This window comes from Poecilia formosa, unplaced genomic scaffold (genome assembly GCF_000485575.1).
Source record: "Poecilia formosa unplaced genomic scaffold, Poecilia_formosa-5.1.2 Scaffold92, whole genome shotgun sequence".
Taxonomy (NCBI): Eukaryota; Metazoa; Chordata; class Actinopteri; order Cyprinodontiformes; family Poeciliidae; genus Poecilia; species Poecilia formosa.
This window is the reverse complement of record NW_006800031.1, coordinates 483,816-502,139: the sequence shown is the minus strand read 5'-3', so window position 1 is coordinate 502,139 and position 18,324 is coordinate 483,816. Positions and strand designations below refer to the sequence as shown.

General features: G+C 36.5%; 1 protein-coding gene across 4 annotated transcripts; it reads right to left on the bottom strand.

Annotated features, from left to right (window-relative positions):
- Positions 1–2,216: 2,216 nt before the first annotated feature.
- Positions 2,217–17,317, bottom strand: LOC103141974 (hemicentin-2). 4 transcript variants are annotated; one of them, XM_016674200.1, is made up of 18 exons: positions 16,701–17,317; positions 15,195–15,346; positions 14,341–14,494; positions 14,061–14,253; positions 12,423–12,517; positions 12,161–12,347; positions 11,971–12,068; positions 11,477–11,630; positions 10,567–10,685; positions 9,846–10,007; positions 9,668–9,781; positions 8,746–8,828; positions 8,429–8,522; positions 6,182–7,055; positions 5,645–5,799; positions 4,249–4,333; positions 3,947–4,148; positions 2,217–2,902 (listed from the first exon to the last, which is right to left on the bottom strand). In XM_016674200.1, exons 1-18 carry the CDS (start codon positions 16,843–16,845, stop codon positions 2,414–2,416), a joined length of 3,555 nt encoding a protein of 1,184 aa, XP_016529686.1. In that variant the 5' UTR covers positions 16,846–17,317; the 3' UTR covers positions 2,217–2,413. The 4 variants fall into 4 exon arrangements, with proteins under 4 accessions (XP_016529686.1, XP_016529688.1, XP_016529687.1 ...); XM_016674202.1 differs by having other exon boundaries at positions 8,776–8,828; positions 16,701–17,316; XM_016674201.1 differs by having other exon boundaries at positions 4,249–4,318; positions 16,701–17,314.
- Positions 17,318–18,324: the final 1,007 nt, after the last annotated feature.

Here is an 18,324-nt window from a genome sequence, read left to right as displayed (position 1 = left end):
GCCGCCTCTTGCCCAATTACATACTGGATTTATATTTATAAAGTTAATGTAGCTGTTGAGAATAACCCGTACCTGCATGAAAAAGTTAAAAACCAGACATATAGATCTACAGAATATAAAGTCACATTAAGGACCTAATATGAAAACAGACTAAACTTTAAGTTGTTTTAGGTCAGTTATGATTACTAAAATATTTGTGTATGCTAAAATGGGAGCGAGATGTTTTCAGGTTCTTTTCAAACTTCCTTCAATTTCAGAAATGGACAAAAAAAATTAAAGGTAACCTCATGAACAGGTTAAAATGAATCAATAGGCTATAAAAACACATTACTTACATTTTCTGCACAAAACCATAATGAGACTGCATTCTAGTCCGTTATGGTTTTAGCTGTTTTAAGGGCCCTTCTCACTTTAAATCCAAGTAGGCTGCTGCTGGCCACGCCCCAACTCAACGTTTACGTAACCGAACATCTTTGAAAAGGAGAAGTTTCTGAATGGTAAGTCAGCAACAAAACACTCGTCTTTTCTAGTACAGCGCGTGCAGCGGCAACACCACGAACGTGGTGGAATTCTTCTTGTGTTGCTAGGTGACGGGCTGGGTTCGGCTGAGGTTGCCAAGTAACGGCGCAATTTTCCTCGATTGTGTCTTCAGATTTCGTCAGTTATGCCGACTTTGTTGACTTGTACTTCGCTAAAACCTCCCATTAAACATGAAACATTCAGTCAACACTTAGGGTGTAATGTCTGTTTATTGACAGTGACCCTCCTTTGGTAAACAAAAATATCTCGTAACAGTCAAATACCTTGTTATAAAGAATGAGGATGAGATGTCATAAGTAAGGATTCCTTGGCTGTTTTACTAAACACAAAACATTTAAAGGACTTTACTTGAACTATATACAGATACAATAAAGAATAAATACATAAAAAAAATTACTTTCAAAGACAAAAAGATTCGTAAAAGGAACCAGGATATTTATCCCCAGGGTGCAGAAATGAAAAAATAGAAAACTGCTTTACCCAAAACAAGTTTTACGTACTAAAAACATTTTTATTCAATAATGCATCCTCCATTTTTATTTTCCTTCATTATATCGTTCAGATTCATTAATGTCATGTTTTTTCTTTGTTTACCACTCATGATTTATTGCCAGTCAGCATCTAAACAACACTTAGCATCTCTGAGATGAATAATATACTACTTTGCCCTTTCTCATCAATAATCATAGCACTGCAGAGACTATAAATACATACATATAACACTGGCAAAAAAAGAAATAGGCTACTTAAAAAAAAAAAAGTCATGCGTGTTCGAGTAGAGGGAAAATAGGATGAGGAGGTAATATCTTTCAAATTAACATCAAGTTTTCGTCTAATAAATCTAATGATTGTACTGATTGATGCTGAATATATTTAAAATATATCAGAATGTGTCTTTATATTATTGTTTTGTACATTCTTCTGAAAATTTTTACTTTTGGGTTGACGATGAGCAAAAAAGCAGACAAGATCCAAAACAAAAACCTTGAATACACTTCAGAAACTCAGAACTGTTATGTGTGTGTGTGTGTGTGTGTGGTTAAGAGCTAAATAAACTAAAAAAGACTAAAATATGTCTAAAGATGTACAATATGTAACTTTTAAACCAGCAAATCAATTTCTCAGCATGAATTAAAGTAAACATGTTTTCTATGTGAATACAATATAATTAGGGCTGCAACTAATGATTATTTTAGTAATCGATTGTTCTATCAGTATTCTGATGATTAATCAATTAATCTGGTTAAAAAATTGGCACATTGTCCATTTTTTTATTTAATGACAGAAATCTTTTTTATACAATATAAAAAATACATTAAAAGATGCAAATGCATAAGTAAAATAAATATTTTTTTGCCTACAATGCAATAACATAACATTCTTTTAGTTAAAGCTCGATCATTTGTAGTAAACAATGCTTCTGCAGCTAAAGAATACTTCTATCAACACGTTAAAAGCTCTGCGCTTTCTGCTTGACTTATCAGTACAGCTATATCTTTATTTTTTGGATTAACTGATTCATAACTGGACAGCAAAAGGTGCTTAATAGATTTTTTTTACACAATTTCATTCAGATGAAGCAAAAACTACGTCACTTGAGGAGATTTATCTTAAATGCAAAATGTATTAATTTTTTGTACAGTTTACTGCTCTGAATATGTTGTTCTTTCAGCAAATGGCCTTTTTTGAGCCTGTATACTCAAGTTAACGATTAATCGATTTCTTAATTGGTTGACGATTATTTGAATAATCGGTTAATCACCACTAATACGATTGATTAATCGTTTCAGCCCTAATACTAAGTATTTAAAGTTTGCTTATGATAAGATACATTTACTTGCAGTCTCCTCCTTGGTCAAACATCTGTCTGAAGCTACTTACTCTGATGTAACCTGGCCGTTGATCGATCATCGTTCTCTCGGCTGTTGAACAACGGAGGACTAAACAGCGGTGCAGTCACTGAGGCTGAGTTCGAAGCTGAGTTGATGTGAGTACTGCTGCTTACTGCCGTTGAAGCAGAGGCTGCAGGATAGACCTGGACGTCAACAGCAACAGAGGTGAGGCCCAGAGAGACGTGGTGAGAGACGAGCAGAGGAGGGCTGCCATGTGAGATGCTGAGGCTGTGGTGGATGGGTGCGGCACAAGGCTCTGCGCTGCGCAGCGTCAGAGAGGAGTGCAGAGCGTCTTCTCGTCTGGAGGGCGGGGACGGGGAGCGAGAGGGTAAAGAGGATGGAGGGGGAAAGGCGTCCTGGCATGGGCTGTGGTTGTCCCCTGAGATGCTCGTCCAGTCCTCAGTGGACTGCAGCTGGATGCTGGGGTGCGACAAACTGCATCTTTTATCTTCCTCCAGCGATGAGTCAAACTGAAAAATACGGAAGATGATCAGGGCCATTAAAAAAAAAAAAAGAATTTTGACTTTAATCTCAGAATCAAAATTGTTGAAATTGTTTATGCACCATCAGGTTAATCTAGTCTTAAAACTAGAAAAAAAAATCTACAAAATACATTTGGGACAGGCAAAAAAGTGAAGTCTTACCAACATCATAATTAAGATACACCTGAGAATTTTTGGTTATTTTCATTTTGACATAGACAGACACAAAATTAGATTTAGAGTTTAAAGTCAGAATTATTTTTTTAAATTGTTGGTCCTAATCCTTTTCCATAGAAAAGGAGTAAACTGGATCCTTATAGTTATCTTAAAAATGGGGAAAAAAGAAAAAGAAATCCCCAAAAAGTTTTGATGATTTTGTTGGAGGGGAACTATTATGTTTTTGTATTTCCATTTGGGTCTCAACTGCTTCTAAAAACACCGAGCCGATTTTTGGCAATTGGTGTCTAGAAAATTACCCGTTTCAAAAACCTCCTGATTGTTAAGTCACCATATACCTCTTTCTAGCAACCCCAGTCACACCCAGCCCCTTACCTAGCAACCCAAGCGGAGCTCCAGCATGTTTGGTCAGCTGGTTTTTCCACTGTATGTGCTGTACAATGGCTGATGGAAAAGACCAGTGTTTTGTTGCTGACTTACCGACCAGAAACCCTTTCTGCATTTTTGTTCATTGTGCAGGTGGCTCTACTTCTGCTTTTCAAAGATATATGGTTGTATAATAGCACATCTGTTTGCAGCCATTTCCACATGCGAGTGTAAACATTGAGTTAGGGGGCGTGGTCAGCAGCAGACGCCATAAAACATCTCATTATGAAAGGAGCTCAAAATAGGCAGAACTGAAATCAGACTAAAATCTCATAATCTAAGAATGATTTTGTGTAAAAATTGTGAGGAACATGTTTTGTGTGTCCCATAGATCTAACCTGTTCAAGAAAGCCTAATAGGTTCCCTCTAATTTCCAAACCTAATGCTGATCAAATTAGTAAAATTAATTTCACATGTGGGATTTCAGACCTTGGTGTCAACAATGGGCTCAGGATGAGTCTCCACAGTCACCGAGTAGTGGTCCACTGCGGGGTGGCAGACATCTTGAATCTCCTCAAACGTTGGCTCCATCTGCACAATGACCAGGCTGGGCCCTGGAGGTCGGGCCCGTGTGTCTGACGTGTTGGGGCTCTGCTCGATCACGGTGACAGAGTCATCGTCCTCAAAAGCTCTGTACACACATACAGCTGATGTTTAAGTTACGTTACGTTTGTTTAAGATCCTCAGGACTGCCTTTTCCATATTTTTGTGTTTTGTAGTTTCATATTCACCTGTTTTCATACGTGTGTCCAGCAGCCTGGCAGTCAGCGTGTCTCTTTGGGACTCCAAGATTCCTTTGAGCTGCAAAGGATGTGGCTAACATTAAATTAAGAGGGTTTTTGTTAAGTTTGCTTAGACGATAAGCTAATTTAGCCAATTTTTTCAACATGAAAAAAATAAATAATTGAATAAATAACAGCCGAGTTGTTTATGATTAAATGACGTTGCCAGTAACAAGAGCTAAACGTTGAAAGTTGCTTTATTTAGCTGCTTCAATGTTTTCCACGTTTTCCAGTAATAAAAAAAGCTAGTTTAGCTAACTTGGCTAACTAAAGTGAGTTTGGTAATTGGGTTTTCCTGTTTCACATAAGATGTTTTGTTTTTTATTAGTCTTTAATGTAACTTTTAAAAGCTATTTTGACAAGTTGGTAGGAAAAACTAAACAGGTGAAAAGCTTAGTTTTAGTTTATGTTAGCTTACATTAAATAGGCTAAGATAAACTAATTTAGATAAGTTTTTGGTAAAACAAAAACAGGAAAGATGTAGAGATTTAATATTAAAATTGATTTAGTATTAAAAGCACCTGGATGATATTTAGCTTTAAGAGATCGTTAAACCTTTATGTGAAAAAAAAGTTGTTTAACCAGCAAAAGCTAAACAGACTTTGCCAAGTCAGCTAACTTTTCTTGGCTCATATAAAAACATGTTTAAAAGTAGCTAGCAGTTTTTATTTGAAACTTATTTAGCTTTCTATGAAAAAGCAGAAATTTACCTACATTTAGATTGTTTTGGGATAAATAAATTAATTTAGCTAATTCTCTTATTTCTTAAGAGTATCAACACCAGAGTATTAGCATTATCTGGGATATTTTACATAATACTGTCCCTCCATGACTTTTAAAACATTAATGTCCGTTTCACATCAAGACAAGAGTTCAGCTTATCAACCTGTTACTGTAAAGTATAGACAGCTAATTTGTTAGCATATGTTGTGTGAAGCAAGCCAATTTTTAGGTAAAACAAAACTGCTTTTTTTTTTTCATGCAACTGTCAGATATATCTTGTTGCTCAGTCAAAATACAGAATTGAAAGTGAGAAAAATTTTGAATGACAAAGTTAATCTCCAGACATAAATCTCGAAACCTTTTTATTTAAAAAGAATTTAAAGGATTATTGTTTTAGTACATATGTGCATGTATTGCAAATCACTAATACAACTTAATAAATTTTAAGTTAATATACTAATGGCATTTGAAATAATGCTACTTGTCTTTTGACATGTAAATACAATGATTTCAATGTGTTGTGAACGCAAGAAAACTGGTCTTGATCTGCTAGTTTTGTGGGGGAAAAAAATCTTCATTTTTCAGCCAACTAGGACAATCAGAAAATAAAATAATGTGCTACCTGCTCGACCCGGGGGTAAAGGTTCGTTCTTCTGGACGACTGAATAAAAAGTGACGGTTATGAAGATGAAAGCCAGGGATATGCCGACTCCAACCACAATGGGGATGTCGTGTTTCTCAAGAGCAGGCAGCCATGATGGCGACTGTTGTGTTCCTCTGGGAGAGAATAAAAATTAGACTTCTCGCAAAAAAAGCAACTTCAATAGTAATTTGATACATTTTAAACTAATCTGGGACTTTTTAGCTTATGCTTACAGGAAGTAAGCATTTCTTGTAATCTTTGAATATGGTTTTAAATTAAGAGTACTCTAAGCATTCGATAAGTGTTTTAAATATTTTCTGTTTTATGTATTATGCTAAGCATATTTTGAAGTGTGTTTCTGAAAAATAAGGAATGCAGCAGAAGGAACAGTCATAAAAATGAGTAAAAAAGCATCAAAAATTTAGGAAAAAGTGGAAAACTATTATTCAAGACCATTTACTTCTATAGATTTGATTTTTATCAAAAGATTAAATAAAAGCTGCTTATTTCACCCACATGGGATCGTTGCTGGTCATTGGGGACTGGGAGGTGTTCCTCTTTTTCCAGTCTGTCAGCTTTGTGCTGTTGGATGGTCGATCTTTCTGCGTGGAGGTCAACCAGTACACATGACTGGTGTTTACTGGGTCTGATACTGGGTGGTGCTGTTGAGATGATCCAGGGTTTAACGTTGCTGCTGTGGGTCGATCATCAAACTGTAATGGCGGAGGTTTGGTGATTAAAGATGGTGGAAGTTGCATGTCTGGGCTTTCAAGATGAAACTTTGGGAGAAAACTCATTGTTGTGGCAGGCCGGTGAGTTGTTTGTTGGGGAAAAGCTGAAAAGTGCAAAGCAGTTGGTTTATTTGGAGAAATCTGTGACGATGTCTCATTTTTGGAGAGGATATTCCGTTGGTGGAAAGAATGGGGTTTCAAATGAAACGATTCCCCTTCTGGAGTAACTTTCACTGAGGGTTTAATTTTAATCTGGGAAACAGAAATCTGTGTTGGCACTGGTGTTTCTGACTCCATCAGTTTGTCTTTTAGATTCACTGGAGACTCGTTATTTTCTGTAGATTGCAGAAATTGATGTGGTGAAATCCTGACCCTGAAACCCTGACTGGTAGCTGCCGGCGTTGAACTGAGGGGTCGACTAGTTGAGGCTAAATGTTGATCCTTTTCCAGAGGAAGTTTGGGGTTGAGATGTCCTAACAGGAAGTTTGGATGCGGCGGAGGCGGCAATATTGGAGGCTGCATCTGCGAAACAACAAGCTGCTGGGCTGGATGGGTCACTTCCTCCAAAATCTGATCAGGCCTCGACGGCGGTGCCTTTAACTCTGCTGGGAATTTTCTTGAAAAAGCTGGAGACGTGGTCGTGTTGCTGCAGCTGAAACCTGGAAGAGTACAGAAAAATGTTTCTCTTTTATTGATTTGTGAGATACAATTAATCATGAAGGAAATGTTCACCTGTTGGTTTTTACTGAAGTAAAAAGTTTTGTTTTTAATACTGGTTGGAAAAAAAAAGAAATATCAGATTCTCAAAGCAGTAATCATTCATCAATGAGATATAATATGGTTGCCAAAGCTTTGTTTAACAAGTTTATAAACAATTCTTGCAAACTTTAATGAGTGATGTATGGAAAATGTAAGTACACTATAAAAATAATCTCTAATTTACAGTAAAATACCAGCAGCCGTGGCAGAATTTTACCATAAAAATATGAATTTTAATGTATTTGTAAAGTAAAATCTGTATAAATATGAATTTTATCAGATTTATACAGTAAAATTGGCAACCACAGCTGGCATTTTTTTTTGTTTTCTTTTTGTTTTGTTCCCTTTGGGTTTTGCCAAGGTTACTTTAAAGTTGCTTTTTCGGCAAATTTTCCAGTTTTTTTTTTGTTCGTTATTTTTTGATTTTTGTTTGAAAGTTTAATTTTTTTCCCTTTTTTCTTTTTTTAGTTGAAACCAATCTGCCAGTGAAAGTTGTACTCTTTGCATCTTTATTGAAGAATTACTAAAACCTTACACAAGCTTATACAAAGTTACTTTTAAGACAGTTTTGTCTTAAGGTGGACCACAATAGTTGCACTAAAACCTAGACCAAAAATATCGGGTAAGATTTTGTTTTTTGCAGATGGTTTAATGCATGTGCTGTTTTTTCTGTCAACACATTGTTCACCTAATAGAGACTACAGTTTGATCTTTGTTGTCAGTTTTATGCTCATGAATATTTTTATTTAATTCTTTAGGGTCACTGCAGGCTGGAATCTGATCAAGCTGCAGCCTTTTGATTCTTTGTCATAAAAGTAAAGTTATTTAAACCAGATTTCTTACTTTGTTTAGCCTTTAAACAGAGAGGTTAAATCATTTCAAGAATAACGTGAAATATTATTCTTGTTTAGTCTTTGTGCTTTTGATTTGCAATAGTTTTACTTATTGATTTCTTCCATTTACCAAAGTGACTAAAATCTGTCCAAATAATTTAACAAACACAATGAAACCAGGCAGGTGAGCATGATATGCTTTGTAACAACTTTGGTTTCAAAGAATTTGAAAAATTGAAGTTAAAAATCAAGGAAAAAAACTTTTGCAAGTTGATGTCTTTAAAATCTCAAAGGAATGTTTTGTCTCTGAATCGTAACCATTCAAAAAGATTAACTTCACACCCAGAAAAAAAAAACAAAAAACAAGCCAACAATCATGCTAAAACTGAAGTAGTTACTGTTACCTAAAGAGCTACAAAAGTTTTTCTGCAAATACATACATGTTAACTTTTTCTGAGCCATCAGATGGGGATGATGAGCTGGTTGAAGGTTCTGCTCAGCTGAAACATGATGATCCTCGCCAACATTAGAGCTCTTAGAAATACCAAAACAAAGGATTTCATGAGAACAAATTCATTTGATGCTGAAACACCATTAATCACAAATGTATTAAATGGATGAAAGGCCACAAATGTCACAAATGTTGCATGTTATAGTGATAAATAATGAAATGTCGCCATTTATGAAGCTTTGCTGAGAACTTAAATGATGCATGAAAAGCACATAAACAATCTGCTCAATGATTTTCCACACAAACCTGAGGAAATGTTTTCACATCTTTACTCACAGCAGACAGAATCAGTTTTGTGTGTTTGTCTCTAGAAGCAGGACGATCTTCAGCTTAGCAACAAAAACAGCATCAAGGAGAATCAGAAACTCATGCAGAAATCCATCTTCAGCTCACTTATCTGGCATGTTTTTGCAGAGTTAATCTGTTTTTCAGTTGCACCTTTAGTAGTAACCATTTAGATAGTTTATTTGATCCAAATCACACAATAATAATAGTTCATCAACGCTCCAACTGCAACCAATGAGATTCAAAACCAAGTGAAAGAGAGATAATTCATAAGTGTTGTATTGATTGACCCTTCAGTGTTCATTACAAATAAACGATTTCCACTCTTTATAGCTTTAGTATAAGAAATATTTACTGAATTGGTGAATATTAAATCACCAATATGAAAGTTTCAGATTTCAAGTAAAGCTTTGAATCATTCTCTGTTTTAATTCCCTTTTAATCTGTATTAACTGCTGCCTTTTCATTCACATATAATTGTGCGAATTGTAATTATGAAAATAAATTTGCTTAATGCAAACATGGACATTTTTGACAAACCATTTTTAGATAAAAAGTTTTTTTGTGCTGGGATGGGGTCGTTTTTCAGCTGCATCAAAATTAATGTATTTCAATAAAACTGCAATAGAAAATCTTTTTGTAATCACATGACTCGTGACCAACAGCAGGATGTTACCACTGGCTGAAAAGACGAAAAAGACGACAGGAAGTAGTAGGAGGACGAGGCGCTGCATGTTTTTTTATGACTTATTGAGTGAACAAACTTATTCACGTGATTTTAATTAATGGAAACACTGCGATTGCACTTTTTTTTTTTTACATTAGGGGAATATTGACATAGCATTTGCAATGGAAAGCAACTTCTGCTGAGGAATAAACACACCTGTGACAACGAGGACTGCGTGTCTCTGATGGCGTCCAGCTCTGTTTTCAGCAGTACAGACGAACTCTCCTGTATCCGAATGCTGAACTCTGGAAATATGCAGGGCTCCACTTTCTGCATCAAGCATAGCTGACATGTAGTTACATCCAGGCTGAACCAGGTCACATGCAGGACTCACCGTCAACATGTCTGGTTTCAGTGCGGCTGATGGGAGAGCGAGTCTCCGCTCTGGTCCAGCTGTATGTGATGGGCTGAACCCCAACAGCTCTGCAGGGCAGAACCACTGATGACCCGATGGTGCTGCTCACTCTGCTTACAAAAGTCACAATAATGGGACTCACTGGAAATAAAGAAGAAAAAGAATCCATTGTGTACATACGACTACTCCAAGTATAATTGCCCAAACAAAACGTGTAATATTTTGAGTTGTTATTTAATGTCCATGTTTGACTAATTTATCTTTTCTTCTTCAATGTGAGCTGTAGTGGAATAGTTAAAGAGATAAATTCTGAATATGTAAAGATTAGGGCTGAAACTATTAAACTGATTAATCATGATGAGCCAATTATTCAAATACTCGTCAACTATTTTAGTAATCGATTAATCGTTACCTGGAATATAAAGACTCAAAAAGGCCATTTGGTGAAAGAACAACATACTCAGAGCATTAATTAAGCAAAAACTGCACAAAAATGTATATTTTATGCATTTTAAGACAAGATGAAGATGAATTGATTATTGATTTGTGGCCAATTGTGCTTCATACCCAGAAAAATGTTTATTTAGTTTATTGTGTCACAACATCATCATGAATGTAGACTTGACTTATCTTGGATTTAAGAACCTCTGTTAGATATAAATTCAGTACTTTATAAATATAAATATAAAGTAAGTGTCACCAGCAACTCTCAGCAGGGCTGTGCTGTGGCTTCTTCCCAAAACGTTGGAGGCTTCACACACGTAGACGGCCTCGTCGTAGATCCTGGCTGACTGGATGTAGAGCGTAGCATTTCTCTGACTGGATGAGAGAGGCACACGGTCCAAATGAACTCAATAAGTAAGAAATTATATTTTTCACATACTCAAGCACTGGATACAACGTTAGAGAAAAAGCAGATCAATACTGTAGAAGACAGCTTTAAGTTTGCTTCCTTGAACAGGTTGGGACAGATCTATGGGTTACACAATACATGTTCATTTGATATTTTGCACAGATTCATCCTTAGATAATGAGATTTTAGTGCCATGAGATGTTTTTGGGCCTCTTGTCACTTTACATCAAAATAAGCTGCTGATGGCCACGTCCCCAAACTCGTCAAAGTGGATGAAATAAAATGTGCAATCATAGAACCATACATCTTTGAAAAGCAGAAGTAGAGCCTCCTTCACAACCAACAAAAATACAGAGAGTGGTTTCTAGATGGTAAGTCAACAAAACACTTCTCTTTTCTAGCAGCCATTGTACAGCGCATATAGCGGTAAAACCAGCTGACCAAATGTGCTGGATCACTGCTTGAGATGCCAAAATGTACAGTCCCTGGACATTTTGGAAATGGCTCATATTTCAGATAGTAAAAAATCATTAACTTATTGCCAAGAAATGAGTGGGTGTTTTCTAGAAGCAGCAGAGACTCAAAAAGGAAGTACAAAATATACAAAAGGTGAATTTCGCATAACAGGTTCCCTTTAAAAAAATGGAAAAACAAGAAACTTGTGTTCTTTGCGAGAATAAAAGAAAAGAATGAGATATTTAAAGAGTATTGCTTTTTAAAATTTTTGTTAAGAGTTTCATTTAACACACCAACCTACCCGAGTGCAACCTTCCCTCCGGTTTGCTTGGAGTGGCCTCTTTTCATCCAGCTGATGGAGGGCAAAGGATGACCGGACGCCTCACACTCCAGCACTGCTGGGGCTCCCACAGGAACCATCAATACTGTGGGCCACAATTTCACTAAAGGAGGGGCTACAGGAAGAAAGAAGAAATAAAGCTTTCTGAAACCCAAACTCATTTTTTTCATGCTACTCTGTAAAAACACAACATCTTACCAAGTATTTTGGTCTAGTTTCTTGTCCAAATATATTAGTACACTTTGAAGTAAGACAACTTGCTTTCAGAATGAGCTGTTTTAGGGCCTCTTGTCATTTTAAGTCCCAATTACTTGCTGAAAAGTTACTTGTAAGTTAGTTTTGTCTTATTTCAAATATATTAAGATACTTGCACTAGAACAGAAACACTTGTTAAGATTTTGTGTTTTTGCCCTGCAAACTGGGGCAGCGTGTGTAGTTTTGTGTTTTTCCCACACCCAGCACAGTCAGAGTCGCTCTTCTAGAAGTGAGGAATCTTTGGAGGTGAGAGTTTGACGCCCTGCAGAAGTAAATGCCACCATCATGCACCTGTACGCTGAAGGAGAAGCATGAAAAATGCAGTAAGTTTTGCTAGAATGGAAGATGATATAGTTATTTATCCAATTATATGTGTTTTAGAAAAGAGACCTGTGAAAGAAGAGGTCTCCACTGGGTAACACAGTCATGTTTCCTGCTGGAGAGAGAAGCTGGTTGCCTTTGAACCAGGACACATCAGCTTCTGGTCGACTGTGTGGAGGTCTGCAGGTGAGCGTGACGTTTTCTCCTCTCCTGACAGTCAGGCTTGAGGGCTGCTGCACAAAACTCCAATGCATGTCTGAAAACGCATGACTGCATGCTCAAATGTGTGACTGTATTTGATTTTAGTAAATTTTGTTAAAATTCAAAGTACCGGCTAGAAGCAGGAAAGCTGACTGTGACTTGATAGTCTCCTCCTGGTTTGATGCTTCACAGTGATACCAGCCTTCGTCCTGCTTTGTCACATTTCTAATACAAACACAAAGGAAGCTTGTGTTTTCAGGAGATAAAAACTCAAATTCAAAGATTCAAAATCTTCAGTTTTTGTCTTAGTTCTCATACTGATGGGATTTACTGAGGTTGCTAAGATCTTCAAAAACAGAACTCATAAAAATGCAATCAGAGAACTGTTTGCAAAGCTGCAGTAAACTCAAAAATAAACACCAACGTTCATTATATGAAAATAAAGACTGATGTTGAGCTTTGTGGGTTTGTAAATTGCAGGACCTTTATTAAAATATAACTAAAATTTTCATCAAGATTAAGACCAGATGAAAGAAACTGTAGATTTGAACAATAAAATCCCCATCATTAATATTTCAACCTATACATTCTGTAATTTTAACAAATTAAGAAACTTTACAGTGTGTACAAATACACTGTAAATATGCTCTAATAATATACTATCACAGCATATTTTCACTATGATTTGATTCATAATCATCATAAAAAAAATGTTTGTAATGAGATTTTAATCTGCTCCTTTCAGAATGAGCTGTTTTAGGGCGTCTTGCCACTTTAAATCCAAATAAACTGCTGCTGGACATGCCCCCTAATTCAACATTTACACTCACACATGAAAATGGCTGAAAAGCATTAATAGTGCCTCCTGTACAACCAACAAGAATGCAGCAAGTGGTTTGTAGATGGTAAGTCAACAACAAAACACTTGTCTTTTCCAGCAGCACATACAGCAGTAAAACCAGCTGACCAAGTGTGCTGGAGCTCTGCTAAGGTTGCTAGGTGATGGGCTGGGCCCAGCTGGGGTTGCTAGGTAACAGGTTGTAACTTAACAATGAGGAGGTTGTTGAAGCAGTTTATTTTCCAGACGCCAAAAAAGCATAAACTTATTGCCAGAATTATTTCTAAGCCCTGAGGTTGTTATTAAAATCAGTTGAGGCCCAAACTGAAGTATTAAAATGTACAAATGTGAATTTTTCATAATAGGTTCCTTTTAAAACATGGGTGTGAAACTCAGTTTCATTTTGGGCTATATCAATACTCTGAACGTTCTTAGAGGGCCGGTTGTGCTAGAATGCATTGATAAAACCCAATAAGCTGTTAAAATAGTAATAAATAGTTGTCACTTTTTGATTTTTTGATTGTTATTATGTTTTTTTTTTGTAATTAAAATCACAGATCTTGTGGTGCTAATTTAGAAATATTTGTAAGGAATTTTAATATTTGCTCCAATGGATGATTATAAATGTGACTTTTTATTCCTTGCTGTATTCTTTGCAGCAGTCAATTAAACCCAATGTTTCTGACCTATTTTGAGAAAAACATTTTCAATGAAATCTGAAAAATGTGGCGATCTGTTGATTTAGTTTGAATTTTGCAAATTTGTGAAAAACTGCTGGGACTTAATGATGTCATTTGGAGTCTAGAGGGCCACATAAAAAGCTACGGCGGGCCAGATCCCCCGGGTCTTGAGTTTGACACGTGCTTTAAAACTAGCCTGTCAGGAGAGAAGAAACCGAATGTTTCCCTGCTGTCCTGTGGAGTGTCTGACCTCAGTATGAGCAGCTGCCCATTGTTCAGGAGGCTGAATGTGGCCGAGCAGCTCGACAGGAGGCAGCCGTCTTTGAACCAGTTCACCATGGGAACAGGGAAGCCACGGACTGTGCACTGCATGGAGACCTCAGTTCCCATGGTAACCGTGATGTTGTCAGGGCCCTGGACGAGCTTCAGATGCAGAGGAACACCTAGCGCACAGACGGAGTTTGTCATAAATGTTGTGGGTTAACCATGTTTTTCAAGAAGTGTCTGTGTTTGAAAGAGTTTGTTCTCACCTTCCACAGTTAGCTTAGCTGGTTTACTCCTCCTGCTGATGTTCAGCAGAGAGTTTTGTGCGACACAAACATATATCCCATCATCCTGTAATGTTACATTGAAGAGGTGCAGCGTGCCTGAAGTTTTCTTCTGTTGTCCTCCTCCATATTCCCCCTTAGCAGGAAAGAAATCAGAAAACTTTGTTAAATTATCAGAAAACTTACACTTTTGCCGTTATTTAAATGTGTTATTTTTATCTGAGTCTCTTTCCAAGCTACCAAAAACTTCAGATTTCAAAATATGCAATTCTACTTATTAAATATTTAAGACAGATTGAGAAAGTAGCAGGTAAAGCAAACACATTCTGACAATGATTTATCTAAATGTATTCAGCTTTTTATGCTGATACAAATATGAAGATAAATTGATGTAAAAATCCTGAGCAAAAGAAAAACATCAAAAGAAGAGAACAAGGATGAAGGTACAAAAAGATAAATAATAAAGTTTTTTTTCACTTAATAGAGGTGTTAAGCAGAAAGTTAATCAGAAGCAATAGATTCAGAATATGACCTTGTTGACTGAATTTGGCTTTTATTAATTGAGTGAGTTTTAGAAATAAAGATAATTGCCATCATTAGCATCAATGAAAGTAATTGAGAAGGCATTAAAACTATCAAACTATTCAGTCAGAGTTTATCAGGAGTTTTTAAACAGACTGCAGATAAATTAAAATGTTAAAAGTTTAGACAGATCTTACAAGTAGAGGACCAAGATAAAAAAATTTCTGCAAAACAAAAAAATCTGTTTAATGTCTGTCTAAGCGATCAATTAGGTTTAAAAACTAATTTAAATGTTCTGTTTCGACCTGCCTCACCTGAAACTGTCTGCCTCTTGTGACTATCCGTCCGTCTTTGAGCCATGAGATGTTTGCTGCAGGTGAACTTTCTCCAGACACACACTGCAGGAAAACAGATTCTCCTTCTTTCACCGTCTGGTCCTCGGGACTAAAGAAAAAATCCTCCAAACCTGGAAACCAGAAACATTAGAGACACATTTAACAGATATTAAATCCAGTCATCACTCAGAAATGTAGCCACTGGGGAAGTTTTGAATATCTCTCATAGAATATGTGCTTATTTATCTCTGTTTTCTATTTGGTTTATGTAGAAACTATCAGAAGGATGTAAAAGATAGAAAAAAATATACTTTTTGAAGTAACTATGGATAATAAACGACTCAAGTTCAGGCAAATATGTATGGTAGGAAGCAGATAAAACAAAACAATTCAAAAAAAGGCTCACAAATTAAATTTCCTGCCAAATTAATAGAACTAAAGGCTGAAGAAGTCAACATACAACAACATTACTGGGTGAATCAATATATGAAATGCAAAGCAGGGTGTAAACTGCATCAAAAATGCGACAAGTGTAAGGATTCTAGATTATTGAGTCTTTCCCTTAACTGTCTCCAGCTGTTCCTTGTTCCCCCTGATTATCTCCCTGTGTATTTAATCCCACCTGTGGCCCTTGCTCCCTGTCGGGTCCTTGTCATGTGTCGTGTTTTGTCTACCCTGTCAGTCGTGCATTAGTCTGCAGTTGCTAGCAGGGTCTGAGCTCCTAGCCTAACTGCTCACCTGTGCTGCCTGGATTTCGTGTTTCTCTTCATTAAAACCATCATTTTCACCAATACCTGTGTCCACCACATCCATCATTCACCACAATAACCACAGTTTATTACAATAAGAAACATCCAGTGGTAACAATAAAGCATAAATTCATGCACAATGACACTGGATGCCTTTTGTTAAAAATACAAACCAAAAGGAGTCGACACTTTCTGACTAGCAATCCTTTCTCAGAGCAGTATTTTTAACTTCTGCTAAAATATTTTCTCACAGCTAAAAAATGTTTTATACATAATATATATTTAGTTTTTACTATCATTGTTATATGGTGCAAGAACCTTATGATGCAAACTAAAGCTGCTATAAATCCTATGGATCGTTCAGTATTTATGATGCATTTTGCATCTTAGTGGATCAATGTTTTGCTGAATTATTATTTATATGCTTTGTCCTGGACATAAACATGCATAAAATTAAAAGAAACAGAATTAAAAGGTAAAAGTCATTTCTGAACCAATATCAATCTTTCCAAGTTGAGAAAACTCTTCCTGCATCGTCTTAATTCTTTAAAGATGATATTTCAGTTAAATTTGTTTGCTCTTTGTTAATTGTGGGTTAGCAAAACAACATAATTGTGCACTCCTCAAATCGAAACTGGGATAGATTTATAAACAATAAGTTTTGTAAATACAATGCATTATTATAATTAAAGTCAGATTTGGTGTATAATGTGAAAGAGAAGCCTGAAGGACTCACCCAGAGGAGATGCGACTGCCGAGCCAAACAGGATGAGCGAGCAGACCAGGGAAGTCATCTGTGATAACAAACAGATGGAGACACAGACCTGCATCCTACTGCAGAGCTCCATCAGAAGAAGAAGGAAACCAACATGCAGCTTCATCCATGGTGTCAGTCTGTGATGTGCACATAAAAGTAAAGTGCATCTTCTTAAATATTTTCATGCAAACTGATGCATATTGAGCCCTGCATAGTGTTTTGTATTATTCTGATAAGACTCAAAGGATGTCTTCAGGCAGCAACTATATGTGATATTCGTCACTTTATCTCTTTAAGTAAGTGAAATGTCTCTGAACAGAGGTCTAGTTTTTGATCAGTTTCCAGTAAATATATTCAGCAGATGAATTTAACATAATTCACTCCCCGCCTCTTGTTCTCTTGAGCCCTCCCTTGTTGCTTTGCTTCGTTCCTCTTTTGGTTGTGAGTCTGTGTGGCACCACGGCGAGCTCAGCTTTGTCCTCTTTAGTCCCTTGAATGGGCACAGCCTCTTTATAGAGCTCACACGGTGGCCCTCCACTCAATGAAAGTGACATGAAAAGAGGCTGCACAGCTTTGTACTGTGAAGATCAGTTATTGGCCCTTGCGAGGACAGCTACCCGTCTGATCGGTCGCGCTTTCATCGAAGGGTCTGATCCCTTTTAGTTTGAACCTGACACAAATTTTTGGTTTTGCACTGATGAAGTTGCAAAAAAGTTCTACAATTTAAAATTTGCAAGGTGGTAAATACTTACGACAGTGGTTAACAGCCAAAATAATTGTCTGGGGTTTTGTGCTGAATCCAAAAATCACATTAGTTTTGCTCAGTCAGGTCATTATATGAAACATCCAGTGGTAACAATAATGTTGCATCAGAACTATGGATGCAACATAAGCATCAAAATGCATGACTTTTTCTCACATAGATCTGTTTCCTGAGAATCTGGGATCAATGAGTGATGAGCAGAAGGAGAAACTCCATCAGGACATAACACAGATGGAGTCATAATGTTCAGTTCACATGTACTTACCCTTATCAGTGTTTACTATTCAGTTTAAATGCAAGTTTGTAACATTTAATTAATACACTCTGTTAAAAAGCCTTGTGTGGATTTGGATTTAATTCTCTTAGATCTGTGTTCATCTTTCCTTTTGAAGATATTTTCATAGCTCTATTTGTGTTAATTAGTCTCTCTCTCCTTTAGTTTCCCTGACTTCCTCCTGCCACGGCTGTTTAGTTTTACTTCTGTTTGTATTTTAATGCTTTGTGTTTTTGTTTCAGTTTTGCACTGGATTTTATTTAGGTATCTCAGAGTAGAGGGGGTTAAACACCAATGTATAATTTCTGTTTAATTTATACGGTATAATTTTCCCTTCATGTCAAACATATTTATGCTGGTTGGTTACATAAAAGCCAAATAGAATAAACCAAAGTTTGTGATTGTAATGTTAAAAAATATGGAAAAATTTAAATACCTGAATGTTGTTTTTAATTAAACCATTAGACTCTAATTATTCGGCAAATCAGTGAACAAACCTGTCGTGCTATATCCCTCCCCGCCACGAGGTGGAGCCGAAGACAAGAAGTAAATGAGAAACTGTAAGA

Coding starts and splice junctions, on each gene's coding strand:
- LOC103141974 (XM_016674200.1), bottom strand. CDS start 16,845: ATGAAGCTGCATGTTGGTTTCCTTCTTCTTCTGATGGAGCTCTGCAGT. Junction 14,254..14,340: donor AGCTAAGCTAACTGTGGAAG/GTGAGAACAAAC, acceptor TCTGTGCGCTAG/GTGTTCCTCTGCATCTGAAG. Junction 10,008..10,566: donor AGCCCTGCTGAGAGTTGCTG/GTGACACTTACT, acceptor CTTTATTTCCAG/TGAGTCCCATTATTGTGACT.